The sequence below is a fragment of the Miscanthus floridulus genome, chromosome 1, assembly GCF_019320115.1.
Source record: "Miscanthus floridulus cultivar M001 chromosome 1, ASM1932011v1, whole genome shotgun sequence".
Classification (NCBI taxonomy): Eukaryota; Viridiplantae; Streptophyta; class Magnoliopsida; order Poales; family Poaceae; genus Miscanthus; species Miscanthus floridulus.
In genome coordinates, this window is record NC_089580.1 from 191,204,159 (window position 1) to 191,218,118 (window position 13,960).

The window sequence follows — 13,960 nt, forward strand, 5'->3', positions numbered from 1 at the left end:
TGGTCGCGGTGGTCGTGGGAATCGTTGCGCTGGTTGCGGCGATCAAAATTGTCGTTCCGACCACGGTTGTCACGGTAGTCGTCGTGGTGTGGGGGTGGTTGGAGCGTGGAACCCTTGCTGCTTCTTCGATGATTATCTTTTTAGCATCATCGGCATCCGCATATTTTTTAGCAGTGGCTAGGAACGCTGTGACTGATTCAGGTCTTTTGCGGAGGAGCTTGTCCCTTAGGGCATCGTGGAAGCGAAGACCAGTGATGAAAGCTTCGATTGCCTCATTGTTGGAGATTGACGAGACCTTGATGCGCATCTCCGAGAAGCGTCGAACGTACTCGCGTAGTGGCTCATCTTTGCGATCTCGAATCCGCTGCAGATCATATTTGTTGCTGGGTTGTTCGCAAGTAGCAATGAAGTTGTCAATGAATGCTTGCTTGAGCTCTTGCCAAGAATCAAAGTAGTTCACCGACAAGCTTACCAGCCATTGGTGGCCTACATGGCCGACGGCGACTGGGAAGTAATTAGACATGACGTGCTCATCGGCCATGGCTGATCTGCACACTGTTTCATAGAGCATGACCCATAACTCGGGGTTCTCCTTGCCGTCGTACTTCTAGAGTTTTTCTAGCTTGAAGTTTTTGGGCCATATGACTTGCAAAGGTGAGGAGTAAGCTGCTTCAAACCCGGAGGGCCGTGGGCAGTATCATATTCCATACGGCGATAGCTTTCATGGGATGCACGATCGTTGGCTCTTTGGTTAATGCGATCGCGTAGATCGTGTTCTCCGAGGGAATGGCGGAGATCGTTATTGCCATCACGGCGATCCTGATTGCCATCCTGGTTGACCCTACGACTATGGTTACCATGGCAATTGTCATGGTTGTCTCGTCGATTATCGTCCTGGTTGTTGCGGCGGTTGTCATCCCGACCATCATCATGACCACCGTTTCTGCCTTGACGGTTGTCTGATGGGTCGTTGTTGTGCGAGCCACGTTGGTTGGGTGACTGTGGGTGACTTGAGTATTGACGACTGCGGCTTGATTCAACTGAGACGGACAGAGCCCGGGCTTGGTTTGCAATCTCTATGGTCTGGTCTATAGCAGCCGTCAGGTAGGCTTATACATCATCACGAATTGCCTGGATTTCCGGGGTATTGGGTAGTCGTTGTATTGTCGCCATAGCAACAGCTACGTTGGCGCTTGAAGTCCTAAAGACCTGCTTTTCCCCTATCCTATCAAAGGCATTATTGAGATCGCGTGGCTGGAACCTTATGCGTCGTGCCTCCTCTTCTGCCTCGGCTTCGGCTTATCTACGATTAAACCGGTCAATATTGTGTGCTTCGCGTGCTAGCCTTTCTTGTTCTGTTTCACCAACTGCCGGTGGTTCGTCATTACTAACGACATTGATCAAGTCTCCTCGCCTTGGTGGGAAAGATGGGAATCGTGGGAAACCCGGGGATAGTCTGGGATATCCAGATCGTATTCAACTTCTTCATTGTCACGACGCTGGAGCTCAGTGTGGATGGAGCCAATAGATGCGATGCTGGACGGGGAGCTTGAACCGCCCTCTTGAACTGTGTGGACCGACCCTTCTTGATACTCCTCGATCCAAACCATGTTGATGAAGTTGCGTGGCTTTGGCCGAGGTCGATGTATAGAACACAGATCCGAGCAGCGTTATATATTATGTACGTAGTTGGAAGCAGTGTTTCGCAGGCCATAGGGCTAAGCCTGGTAGTTCTCCATCGAGGCTTCGCACTCGGAGAGCCGGAGACCCGTCGTGGGGGCTGGTCGGCGACGAACGGAGTGCCCTTCAGGAGTAGACGTGACCACGAGATCCATACCGAGTCGTGCAGGACGACTGGCCCGAGCTGGTCGGGTAGATCTGTTGTGGGTAGTGGTTACCTACTCGGTAGGTTGATTTTGAATCGAATCTATCAGAGCTAGGATTTCAGCAAGCTTGGTACTGACCCGATCGATGGAGTCGAGCAGGTCGGTGTTGTCGATCTGCCTCCCTTTGTAGCGAGGAAGCGGACGACGGGTTGTCGGCGTGGCTGAAGACGATGCTGGTGTGGTCGGAGCCAGATCCAACGTGGTCGGAGCCGTAGCTGATGCTGGTGAAGCAGTGGTCAACGTAGATTGGATCCGCGCCTCCTCCGTGGTCATGGCGACGAAGTTGTCGGAGCCGGTGGTCCAGGTGATCTGGCCGGTGGTGAACGTGAGGCCGTTCGGTGTAGCCATGGAACCGGGGATGATGACCATCTTGTTCGTCTGGAGAGCAGTACGCACACCCCCTACCTGACGCGTCACTATCGACGAAATATGGTCGGCAGTCTACCTAGGGGTATGCCCAAGGTAGTAGATTATCGGTAGACAGATGCGCAAGCTACAAATAAGATGGTGACACAAGACAGACACGAGGTTTTATCCAGGTTCGGCCGCCGTGAAGGCGTAATACTTACGTCATGCGTCTGATTGTATTGCTGTATGTCAATGAGAGATGTTTTTTGAGAGGGGTCCCCTGCCAGCCTTATATAGTCTGAGGAGCAGGGTTACAGATCTGGAAACTAATCCTAACCAGTTACAATTGCCATAAGTGGCCGGATAAGGATTCCTATTCTAACCGACCAGTATCTTGCTTGATCTCCAAGTCTGTCTTGATTCCTTGCGTGGGACTCCGAGCAAATTGGCCGGAGCCGCGCGTCGTCTTCTAGTGGGGCCAGACCCCCTGGTCCGAGCCAGCCCAAGTCTAGCCGTAAGGGTATAGGGGTTAATCCCCCACAAGGCTCGGCAATCACCACGGGCAGGGCATGGGATCAAGGCAGGAAGTCAGAGCTGTTCTTCGCGAAGCCGTTGAGCTCGACAACGATGACCTGTTGCAGCCTCCTACTTCGGGCCCGTTGGTCTGACATTTTAGGATGGGTCATCGGTGTTTTGCCATAGGAGGTCGAAGCTGCTAGCTGCTTTGCAACCATGCCCGACAACGATGACTCATGATAGTGGCCCTGTTCGGCTTACCCTATATTCGGCTTGTTCGGCTTCTTTTTCAGCTGGAACAGTGTTTTTCTCTCACAACAATTCAGCCGGAACAGTGTTTTCAGCCAATTTCAGACCAGCAAGCGGGGCCAGTCTACCACGTTGCGTGGATGGGCTAACCTTTCGTGGTGTTTAACGTCACACTCAACTACCTTTACTTGTATATAAACTTTATTTGTCTTAACTGAAAAGCAGACCTCCTGCCATCGTTAAAAAGAAAAGTTTGACCAAAGCACCGGAAGCTCTCACCTTCGCCGAACCAAATTCCAACTTTCCCTTCCAGATTTTGGTCGTATGTACACCCTCCCAAGAAACCGATCCGAAGCGCTGATGCATCGGCGAAGTTGCGCGTGCGGCGTGCCCATCCCGGCAGCTTTCGCCACCCTCATCTAGATAGCACACATCGTCTGGCTATAAAAAGAGGCATCATAGAAAGCTCCTGCAGCTCCATCAGAAGTTCAGAACCTACTCTGAACTTCTTCGTGGTCCTCCTGTTGCCTTCTTCGGTTCTTCCTTCCTTCCTTCTACTCCACCAAATTACCAAGCACAAATTAACCACGCCGCAACCAATGGAGGAGGCCATGGAGGACATCGTCATCGCCGGCGCGGGCCTCGCCGGCCTCGCGACGGCGCTCGGGTTACACAGGCAAGCTACTCCCCTGCACAATCCAGCAATCTGCTGGCCTGTCTTATTAGCGGCCGTTGCTGTCCTCCGGGCTCCGGCCACGGCCAGCGGCCAGACGCCAGTGTAGAAGCATGCATGCCGATTGCCGAGCTGACGGACGGGCTGGTGGTCTCGTCTCGTGTCTCGTGTCGTGCAGGAAAGGGGTGAGGTGCCTGGTGCTGGAGTCGTCGCCGGCGCTGCGCGCGTCGGGGTTCGCGTTCACCACGTGGACCAACGCCTTCCGCGCCCTCGATGCCCTCGGCGTTGGGGACAAGATCCGGGAGCACCATTTGCTCTACGAGCGGTGAGCCAGCAATCATCTCTTCCTTCATTGCGGCTTCTGGCAAGATGGCAACCAAACTGTGCTGCTCCTTTCTGGGCTCTCTTGGTCTTGGGCTACATAACCTTGGGCTTTCATGGGCCGGACTTACTGTGGACCAACATCACTACGAGAACAAGCCCATTTTCTTGGCGGCTCATTAACTAGCCCAATCCTGAAACTATAAATTGCAAGCCCACCTGCACACTTCACTTGTCTCACTTTTTTGTTTTTGGCAATGACAGGATGATTGCCTTCTCTGCAGCTACTGGTGAAGCTGCTGCAGAAGTAAGCTTAAAGATTCAGGGCAAAAGGTACTTAAAACTTGCAATCTGAGTATGCTTCACTCGGTTCTGTGTGTGCATAATCCTACAACTAATACGAGCAGATAACTGACCAATTTCTGTACAATTTTACTGTCGCATTCGCATCACACCAGCGGGCCACACGAAATCCGGTGCGTGAAGCGGGACTTCCTGCTGCAGACGCTCGCGAACGAGCTGCCCGAGGGCACCATCAGGTACTCGTCCAAGGTTGCGGCCATGGAGGAAGACGGCAGCGTGAAGACCCTGCACTTGGCAGACGGTTCCATCATAAAGGCCAAGGTCGTGATAGGGTGCGACGGCGTGAACTCGGTGGTGGCGAAGTGGCTGGGCCTCCCGAAGCCGATCCTGTCGGGCCGCTCGGCCACCAGGGGCCTCGCCGAGTACCCGGCGGGCCACGGCTTCGGCCCGGAGATCCTGCAGTTCATCGGCCACGGCTTCCGCTCCGGCGTGCTGCCGTGCTCCGACACCTCCGTGTACTGGAACTACACCTGGTACCCTTCCCCGGCGGACGGGGACGCCGAGGAGAGCGTGGCCAAGATGCGGAGCCACGTGGTGGCCAAGCTGCGGGGCGCCAAGATCCCCGCGGAGGCGCTGGAGGTGATCGAGCGGAGCGAGATGAGCGACGTGGCGTCGTCGCCGCTGCGGTTCCGGTCCCCGCTGGCGCTGGTCCGCGGCAGCATCAGCCGGGGCGGCGTGTGCGTGGCGGGCGACGCGCTGCACCCGATGACGCCGGAGCTCGGGCAGGGCGGGTGCGCGGCGCTCGAGGACGGCGTCGTCCTGGCCCGGTGCCTGGCCGAGGCTTTCAGCCACGGCCACGGCCACGGCCACGAGCAGGATGATGAGGGGCGGCGGGTCAAGGCGGCGCTGGAGAAGTACGCGGAGGCGAGGCGGTGGCGCAGCATCCAGCTGATCACGGCCGCCTACGTCGTCGGCTTCATCCAGCAGAGCAACAACGCCGTGGTCAGGTTCGTCAGGGACAGGTTCCTGGCTGGACTGCTGGCCAAGACGCTAGTCGCCATGGCGGACTACGACTGTGGCACGCTATGATTCTATCATCTGCCCCTTGGAGGATGGGCTGCAAGAAATAAAATAAAAACGGTGAAGAATCACATGGCCGTCTTGTATATCACATGGAACAAACTTTTGATCGAACTACGGTGATGTACGGTCTGCTGCTACGTAGTACACTCGTTTTAGAGGAAATACTCCGTAACAAATAGTGATAAATCGGTAGTGTCAACAGTTGACTTGTGACCGAATGAAAGGAGTTTTCGTGGTTCCCATGGGGCAACAGAAACTGCCATAGCCACATGCTGCGATTAATGAAGCCAACATATACCGTGCACATCGATGGGCGGGGATTAACAAACCGGTTTGACCAAGTGGCTCTTCATCCGCAAACGGGGATCTTCTCGCGCGCTCACGGTCACGAGCAGGTTGCACTTTGCCGTGCCAAGTGTGAAGAACCCTTGGTCATTATCGTTAGCCGACAATTTAAATAACATGCATGCGTGCATCATGCATGGCGCCATGGCCTCGTCAGCGTGGATCCAACAATGCCTCTGGCCTCTATGGGCCTCTGAGGCTCTGACCCATGGTTGCAAAAATCAGCTTGTACGTACATTTCAATTTCACTTGACCGTACCGCAAAACTCGTCGCACGATTCATCATGGGCACAATTTGTCCCCGACAGAGAAGAGGTGACCTGACCTGAACATTCACGGTAGAGCTAGAGTTATTAGACACGCTCAGGGAGAGATTACTGTTAGAATTTAATAAACCAGTCTGTAATTGCTCGGGCCAGTAGTTTCAGGAAAGATAGAGTTCATGGATAAACGCACCATGAAATTTCATCATTCTTTTTGATAGCTTAGGTATCTAATAATGACAAAATTATATGAAAACAATGATGAAAATTCATCATAAGTTATGATATTCTCTATCACTATAAAAAACTGAACTTAAACTCGAATTGTATGTGGAGAAATAAATAGATAAAAATATTATTAATTGATAGACTGGAAAAAGTAAAAGATTCGGAGGGGTAAATGGAACACAAGATTAGTTTGGAGGGTTATCTACACATTTTTTATGGGGGTGGGGGCCTAATTTGGATTTTTCTACCTATACTTCTTTAGTTGTCACATGTAAAATAGACTATGATTAGAATTCCTCATCCTTTCGTTCCAGGTTACGATCTGTATGTTTTACAACAAACATGAGTAAGCATGTCGCATATCCAAGTTGTACTAGTGCCACCGAATGCTTCATTAGGGAATCACAAAGGCATCACTGAATCGAGCTGTGCACATCAGTAACTTGGACAAATTGAACTTGAACCATGAACAAAGTCACCATATGCATCGGGTGTCACTCAGGCTCCACCAGATCATAAAGTGCATACCGGTAAGACGATAACTTGGTCACATCCAAGTTCAAGTCCACACAATGCCACTAGATAATGCACTAGACGCAATCCCCATCACCACATCATATTGTGAACATCAATAAGAAACACCAATGCCTAACAATGTCATAGGATGATTCACTCACCTTGACGAACTAGTCCAGTGAACTTGATTTCTGAATTCTTTTGAGGTTTGAGCCTGTCCAATTCAACTTCTTTAAGATTCTTAACAAATTGTTCACCTATTAGGGCCAGCCTTAACTAGATTTAGTGAGAGCATTTCACATGTGTGCATCCTAAATACTCGGAGCTCAAACCTTGGTCAAGGTACTAGTCTTGACCTCTCTTAACAACAAAGACCTATAGCATGTCTAAGTGCCTCCAACACCAGATCATGCACTTAATTAGACATTAACTTGTCCTTAGTCTTCGTGAATATCCTTGCGCCAATACTTCAACTCCGAAATCTAGGGCCAAGATATACATGTAGCCTCAATGTGACTAATCCATTATGAGTACCCCTGCAAAACAATGTTAGCCACATAATCTTGGGCTCATCAAACACTGAAACTAAATGTGGGGCTTTGATGTATTCAAAAAGCTCTTGTCTATATGGGTGGAGGATAGGGCTTCTCTATCATTGGCTGATAGTGTACCTGAGAAACCTCCAGGTGAATGCCTTGATCCTGGCCCTGAGTGGTTGATGTTTGTGTTTGAAACTCTCTTTAGGATTTGAAGTGTTGATATTAATGTCTCTGCTACCCTGGGTTGGAATTGGAGACTGTTCCTGCAAAGAGCTAAGGAAATTCGTTTGCCTCTTTGGTGGTGCATATTCCTTTGGGAGTTAGCTCTGTGTAATACATCTGCTTACTGGCCTGGTACAGTGGATATCTATCTGCAAAATAGTGTTAGCTACTTGGTGTTTGAAATTGGAAAATGTCGGTGATCAAATGTTTGTTCCAAATGGAGGCATGCCTTTGAGTTTTCAGTGCAAGTGCAAAGAGGACATAGGACACAGGATACACGAGTGGTTGAGCAAGAGTGCAGGCCGGTGTGTTCACCTGCCTGTGTATCAGCTTATCTACACCCAGGTGTGGCAAACCTAAAGCCAAAATATCATTCAAATCAAGTGGTTTGACCATATGATCTAACCACACACTAGATAAATCAAGTCGTAGCAGTTAAAAAGAATCTAATCCAAAGATAATAGAGTACATTCAGAAGCAGCTGCCCTTAGTGGCTTACTCCAAAAGTCCAAATCTAATGGCCGCCTCAGCCAGCGGTGACAGTTGACTTGTGAGTAAGGGAACTAACCAAAAGTTCCTTTCCGTAGATTCCAATCAACCTAACAATGCAACAGGGTTCTAGAGAACCCTATTCTGCTAGATTAGACTCTAGCCACTAGCCACTAGCCAGTGCTAAACTCCCTGAGAGGCTGAAGCTACAGTTACCTACCTAAGCAACTGTATAGGAGTACACAGCTAAATTCCCTAGCCACTAACTGTCAGGCTAGGTAGGTACTCTAGGTTAAACCAAGCGCGTCAAACGGCACGATCCAAGGGCTCCATCGTGATCACGGGAGCCTGCAGATGCAGCAGTGTGTGAGGCTTCCTCGATCCGGGGACCCGGCCTCGCGCTCGCTCGTCGGTAATCACGGAACCCCCTCGCCGTAAATCCGGCAGTAATCCCATGTGCTCCACGCGCTGGAGTCTCGTGAGTTCACGTGACACTCCCGGCTGCCTCTCCGGCTATTTCATTGTATTGTTTGTTTAGTCGTACTACGTACAGTACGTATCGTATCAAAAAACGTAACACCGATCAGTGCACATTGCTCTCTCTCTCTCTCTCTCTCTCTGTGTGTGTCTTTCTCATTATTGGCCAGATAGCTTGCGCAGAAAAAATGAATAAATGGTCGGTTTCTTGGATCACCGGGTGGCAGAGAAGCTACGGCTGGCCGGCATAGAAAAATGGAGGCGCCGCGTGCAGAGCTGCAGAAGAATCTTTCTTCTTCGATTCGAAATGCCTGCCAATGGACGAGAGCGAACACTCTGAACTCTGAACTTCTGAAGTCAGAGATAGACTTTTTGGACGGACGGGAGCTGGAGAAAACAAAGAGGAATCGTGGCATTTAAGGCGCACGGCGCAGCGTCTGGGTGCGGCATGCATGAGATGGGCATGTGATCCCCTGCCGGGGTCCGCGCCCCGCCTCTCCCGTCGCCCGTCGGCCGTCGCCGCGCTCCTATTTAAGCACCGCCGCGATCACCGCCCTCTCCCTCATTCATCACCTCCCCACGTTGCATCGTCCAGCTCGCCCACCAACGTTAGTTGCCCCTGTGTATCCATTCTCAACTGACGACATGGCGCGCAAGGTCCTGTGCCGCCTGCTGGTGGCTGCCGTAGCAGCGTGCCTCGCCGCGACGGTCCGGGCGGGGTGGCTGAAGGGCTCGGCGACGTTCTACGGCGGGGCCAACGCCGCCGGCACAATGGGTGAGTGATCGATCAATGCAAGGCCTTTTTTGGTTGCATTCAGTGCATATATAATGAATGCGATGCAAGAGCTGAGCTGCAATGCGACGCATATATGTATGCACAGGTGGCGCGTGCGGGTACGGCAACCTGTACTCGGCGGGGTACGGCACGGACACGGCGGCGCTGAGCTCGGCGCTGTTCAACGGCGGCGCTGCGTGCGGGGAGTGCTACCAGGTGCAGTGCGACCAGCAGAACAGCCAGTGGTGCAAGCCGCGCGTGACGGTGACGGTCACCGCCACCAACCTGTGCCCGGCCGACTACTCCCAGTCCAGCAACGACGGCGGCTGGTGCAACCCGCCGCGGCAGCACTTCGACATGTCCCAGCCCGTCTGGGAGAAGATCGGCATCTACAGCGGCGGCATCATCCCGGTCTTCTTCCAGAGGTACGTACCTGCTACTGCCTGGTGCTACGAGCTAGCTGCTCGTCGTCGCTTCGACGGACGACTGATGACTGACATGGTACATGCATATTGCTGACTGCTGGCCCGCGCTGCAGGGTGTCGTGCTCCAGGAGCGGCGGCGTGCGGTTCACCATCAACGGCAACAGTTACTTCAAGCTGGTGCTCATCTTCAACGTGGCCGGGCCGGGGTCCATCAGCGCGGTGCAGATCAAGGGCTCATCCACGGGATGGATCACCATGTCCCGGAACTGGGGCGCCAACTGGCAGGCCAACAGCGACCTCAGCACCCAGAGCATCTCCTTCCGTGTCACCGCCACCAACGGCCAGTTCCTCGAGTTCTACAACGTCGCCGGCTCCAACTGGCAGCTGGGCCAGACCTTCACCAACGGCCAAAATTTCTACTAGCGCCGGCGCGCCGGCCGTGGCTGCGGCTCTCTGCTCGTCGCACGATGATTTCCCCTTCATTTTTGCATCTGGAAAGTTGTCAAAAAAGAAGAAGAAGGCCTGATCTTGTTTAGCGTCACTGATATGCATTAGCGGCTAGGCGTAATGCGGTTGGCATGGCTGAGGTGGGTTTTCATGGGTCTCCGGGCGGCCTGATCGAGCTCCTAGTGCCCGCCATGCCGGCCGCTTTTACGATGAATGATTGTTGCTGGAAAAAAGAAACAAAGAAAAAAAGAGTTAATTCTGTCGTGACTGCCTTTGCTTGGACAGAGGTTAATTAGCGTGGACCTGATCGATGGATGTGCCAAAATGGCGCTTGCTTATTGCGAGAAGAAGCAGACCACATGTGAGTTTACTGTTGGCAGTTTTTGTTTTAAAAAAAATGAATGAAATGGCTATGCAAGGTTTTGACTATTGGCCACTAGACTACGGTACCTTTCAATTTTTTTGACCTCGGGGTGAAATTGTTGATGACTTGTCTTCGAAAAGAAGTGCTGATGACTTGTCTTCGAAAAGAAGCGCTGATGACTTGTACTAACAACTATAGGATTACTGTCATGGCATGGGCGCACTAGTGCCTAGGCTATACTTTTTTTTTAGTGGGCAACCATTTGGGCCAAATCTCTTGTTAATCCTAACCTCATCATGGGGCTTTTATTGCATGCACTTGGGCTAACTGCTCCATGGGCTATACTAGTTTTTTTGGTAGGGGGCAATCATTTGGGCCAAATCTCATGTTAATCCTAGACTCATTAAGGGGGTTTGTTTGGATGCACTTGTATCCACCAAATCCACGTGTATTTCAGTGGATTAACACTACTACATAAATGATTTCGCAAGACACTGTCCAATCATTAACGGAGGCGGTCACAAAACTCACTCATCTCTTAAAATACCTGAGGATTTTCGAAGGCGGACGTGGCACGTTTGGTTCTCTCGCCTTGCCTTGGTGAGCGAAGCTATCCTTGCCAGGGCTGGAGAGTGGACATGGCTTGCCTGGCTTGGTGAAGAAAAAACTTGACAGCACAAGAATCGAAGCAGCGAGCCAAGCCAACCAAACGTCGATGCATTTGCCCAGCAAAGGGCCAGCGAGGGATCCAAGGGACTGCTTGGAGCCTTTGCTGGTTTGCCTTGCCTGGCATAGATTGGATAAACTAGCTTGGCAAAGCAAGGGTGATGTTTGGTCCAGTGTTTGGTTTGCTCGCTCCTGCAGTAGCCCCAGCAGAGGGTTTCAGTCTGGCAGAGAGCGAGATAGATGCAGCAGGCAAAGCTTGCCCAGGAGGGAGAGCCAATTTGGCTTGCCTCACTAGGCAAGGAAATCCTTGCCGAGCCAAGCAAGTTTGGCAAGCAAAGCAAGCTTTTTCTGGTGCCACCAAACAGCTGGTCGCACCAAGCGAAACTATATAGTGTTGGGCAAGAGAACCAAGCATGCCTCAGTCAGCGGTGACAGACAAACCTGGCGATGTGGCGGTACCTAGCACCAGATATGTGATGAGATCTAGACATGGCGTACAATTTATATCTAAGTGCAAAGCAAAAGCTAAAAGCTATATATCTAAGAAAGTCAAATCATCTTATAATTTTGAACTGAGAGAGTATACATTTAAAAAGTTATATGGTGATATTTTTTCCTACAGGCCTTGTTCGGCTTACCCCATATTCGGCTTGTTTGACTTTTTTTTTCAGCCGGAACAGTGTTTTTCTCTCACAACAATTCAGCCGGAACAGTGTTTTTCAGCCAGTTTCAGCCAAATTTCAGACCAGCGAACGGACCTTTGGTGATAATTTTTCGTACAAAATATTTAGGATAAGATACTTCCTAGTTTGTTTTTTATTTGAGCTTTTACCGAACTCAGACATTATCTGGAATATATATATATATATATATATATATATATATATATATATGTGTGTGTGTGTGTGTGTGTGTGTGTGTGTGTGTGTGTGTGTGCGCGAACTCTATATTGTAATTGTCAATATTTAGAGAATGAGAATGTTTTATCCTACTTTATATATCTATATACGTTCTTCTACTGAGAGATGGAGAGAGAAAACCAGATATCAAAGGCTGGCAAGGTGTTTTACAACAATCCAGTGCTATGTTAGTATTTTGCGTTCATCCGGACCTACTTTGCGGTTCCAATTGCTCCAAAACAAGCCTTCAGTTGACTTATTTGCAGCCCTACCTTTACGGGCAGTGGGCTGAATCCTACCAGCCGCTGGGCACGACAAATATGGGTTGGGCTAGGTGACGAACACTTGTATACATAGGCTTTCCTCAAAAAAAAAAAATGTATACATAGGCTCACATGTACGAGCTCATCATGGAAAATTGGCTCAAAATGTAAACAACTCCAGCTGGCCATTCCCTTTCCCTTAGTCGAGAGCTGCATGAACACGCAAATCGCAATTCGCAAGTGTCATTGACCTGGTCCTGTCCTGCCACTGCTGATACAGCATGGTGAGCAGGACATAGTAGAAATGGCGAAGCACCGGATCGATCTGATGAAGAATCTCTAGGCTCTTAGCCATGTTAACATGTGTCCATGGCAGAAGCTACGAAGAAGAAAAGAAAGCGATCGCCGACGCCGATCCACGAGATGTATTATAAGCCGGGCGAGTACACGCGTGTCACCGGCCACCCATATAAGTCAGAAGTTCTGCTTTGCCATGGCCTGAGAAGTAGAGTTCCAAGCCGGCAAGCCGGCGCAGTGGAGCATTTGGCAGGTCCTATTTAAGGCTGTAAGTGCATATCAGGTCCAGTTCATTGTCACTCACCAGTTTTTGTAGCTAGCTAAGCTAGTACCAGCGCACTTGTAAAAGTATATGGAGATGCACAGACCACTGCGCTTCCAGTTGCTCATCATCATCGCCGCCGCGGCGTGGCCGTTGGTGCCAGCGGCAGCGGCGGATGACAGCGGGTGGTCGAAGGGCACGGCGACGTTCTACGGCGGGGGCGACGCCTCCGGCACGATGGGCGGCGCGTGCGGGTACGGGAACCTGTACTGGTCCGGGTACGGGACGGACACGGCGGCGCTGAGCTCGGCGCTGTTCAACGACGGCGCGGCGTGCGGGGAGTGCTACCGGGTCACGTGTGACGACGGCGCGTCCCAGTGGTGCCTGCCGGGGAGGAAGTCGGTGACCGTCACGGCCACCAACCTGTGCCCGCCCAACCACGAACTCTCCGGTGACGACGGCGGCTGGTGCAACCCGCCCCGCCGCCACTTCGACATGGCCCAGCCTGCCTGGCTCCAGATCGCCCAGTACAAGGGCGGCATCGTGCCGGTGCTCTACCAGAGGTACGTGTAGTTTGTTTATTACTTGGACGGTTTGACTTCAGGAAAGAAAAAAAAAATCTCGTGTACGTGTCTGATACTCTGATGGTGTGTGTGTTGTTGTGCCTGCGTAGGACGGCGTGCGTGAAGCAGGGAGGGGTGCGGTTCACGGTGACCGGCTCCAACTCCTTCGTGCTGGTGCTCATCACCAACGTCGCCGGCAGCGGGTCGGTGAAGGCGGTGTGGGCGAAGGGGAGCGCCACGGACAGGATGCCCATGGCCAGGAACTGGGGCGCCAACTGGCAGTCGCTCGCGGGGCTCGCCGGCCAGGCGCTCACCTTCGGCGTCACCTCCACCGATGGCCGCACCGTCGTCGTCCCCGACGTCGTGCCGGCCTGGTGGAAGTTCGGGCAGTCCTTCACCTCCGGCGTCCAGTTCCCCATCTGACTGCAAACCAACCCGTTCCATACTTCCATATACATTGCCACATGGGCCAGTCTAGTAGCAGATTTCCAGATTTAATAAGGCTTTGATTGAAGAAACACTTAGTATTGTTATTGTCCAA

The 13,960-nt window shown here is 51.7% G+C and overlaps 3 protein-coding genes across 4 annotated transcripts; all 3 read left to right on the top strand.

The window, feature by feature from the left end:
• The first annotated feature begins 3,294 nt into the window (after positions 1 to 3,294).
• LOC136506934 (monooxygenase 2-like) lies at positions 3,295 to 5,565 on the top strand. Of its 2 annotated transcripts, XM_066501819.1 has the most exons (4): positions 3,295 to 3,675; positions 3,851 to 3,997; positions 4,258 to 4,326; positions 4,452 to 5,565. In XM_066501819.1, exons 1-4 carry the CDS (start codon positions 3,599 to 3,601, stop codon positions 5,383 to 5,385), a joined length of 1,227 nt encoding a protein of 408 aa, XP_066357916.1. In that variant the 5' UTR covers positions 3,295 to 3,598; the 3' UTR covers positions 5,386 to 5,565. The 2 variants fall into 2 exon arrangements, with proteins under 2 accessions (XP_066357916.1, XP_066357920.1); XM_066501823.1 differs by lacking the exon at positions 3,851 to 3,997.
• A 3,538-nt stretch (positions 5,566 to 9,103) lies between these two features.
• LOC136506951 (expansin-A12-like) lies at positions 9,104 to 10,176 on the top strand. Its single transcript, XM_066501827.1, has 3 exons — positions 9,104 to 9,233; positions 9,340 to 9,658; positions 9,772 to 10,176. The coding sequence occupies exons 1-3, from the start codon at positions 9,104 to 9,106 to the stop codon at positions 10,079 to 10,081; spliced, it is 759 nt and encodes a 252-aa protein (XP_066357924.1). The 3' UTR covers positions 10,082 to 10,176.
• A 2,776-nt stretch (positions 10,177 to 12,952) lies between these two features.
• LOC136506957 (expansin-A15-like) lies at positions 12,953 to 13,842 on the top strand. The gene is made up of 2 exons (XM_066501834.1): positions 12,953 to 13,419; positions 13,530 to 13,842. Exons 1-2 carry the CDS (start codon positions 12,953 to 12,955, stop codon positions 13,840 to 13,842), a joined length of 780 nt encoding a protein of 259 aa, XP_066357931.1.
• Positions 13,843 to 13,960: the final 118 nt, after the last annotated feature.

What these genes read in the sequence shown, in the direction of transcription:
- LOC136506934 (XM_066501819.1), top strand. Translation starts at nt 3,599, where the DNA reads ATGGAGGAGGCCATGGAGGACATCGTCATCGCCGGCGCGGGCCTCGCC. An exon ending in CACCATTTGCTCTACGAGCG is followed by an intron (nt 3,998 to 4,257) that starts GTGAGCCAGCAA and finishes TGGCAATGACAG; the next exon opens with GATGATTGCCTTCTCTGCAG. An exon ending in TTAAAGATTCAGGGCAAAAG is followed by an intron (nt 4,327 to 4,451) that starts GTACTTAAAACT and finishes GCATCACACCAG; the next exon opens with CGGGCCACACGAAATCCGGT.
- LOC136506951 (XM_066501827.1), top strand. Translation starts at nt 9,104, where the DNA reads ATGGCGCGCAAGGTCCTGTGCCGCCTGCTGGTGGCTGCCGTAGCAGCG. An exon ending in CAACGCCGCCGGCACAATGG is followed by an intron (nt 9,234 to 9,339) that starts GTGAGTGATCGA and finishes ATGTATGCACAG; the next exon opens with GTGGCGCGTGCGGGTACGGC. An exon ending in ATCCCGGTCTTCTTCCAGAG is followed by an intron (nt 9,659 to 9,771) that starts GTACGTACCTGC and finishes CCCGCGCTGCAG; the next exon opens with GGTGTCGTGCTCCAGGAGCG.
- LOC136506957 (XM_066501834.1), top strand. Translation starts at nt 12,953, where the DNA reads ATGCACAGACCACTGCGCTTCCAGTTGCTCATCATCATCGCCGCCGCG. An exon ending in GTGCCGGTGCTCTACCAGAG is followed by an intron (nt 13,420 to 13,529) that starts GTACGTGTAGTT and finishes GTGCCTGCGTAG; the next exon opens with GACGGCGTGCGTGAAGCAGG.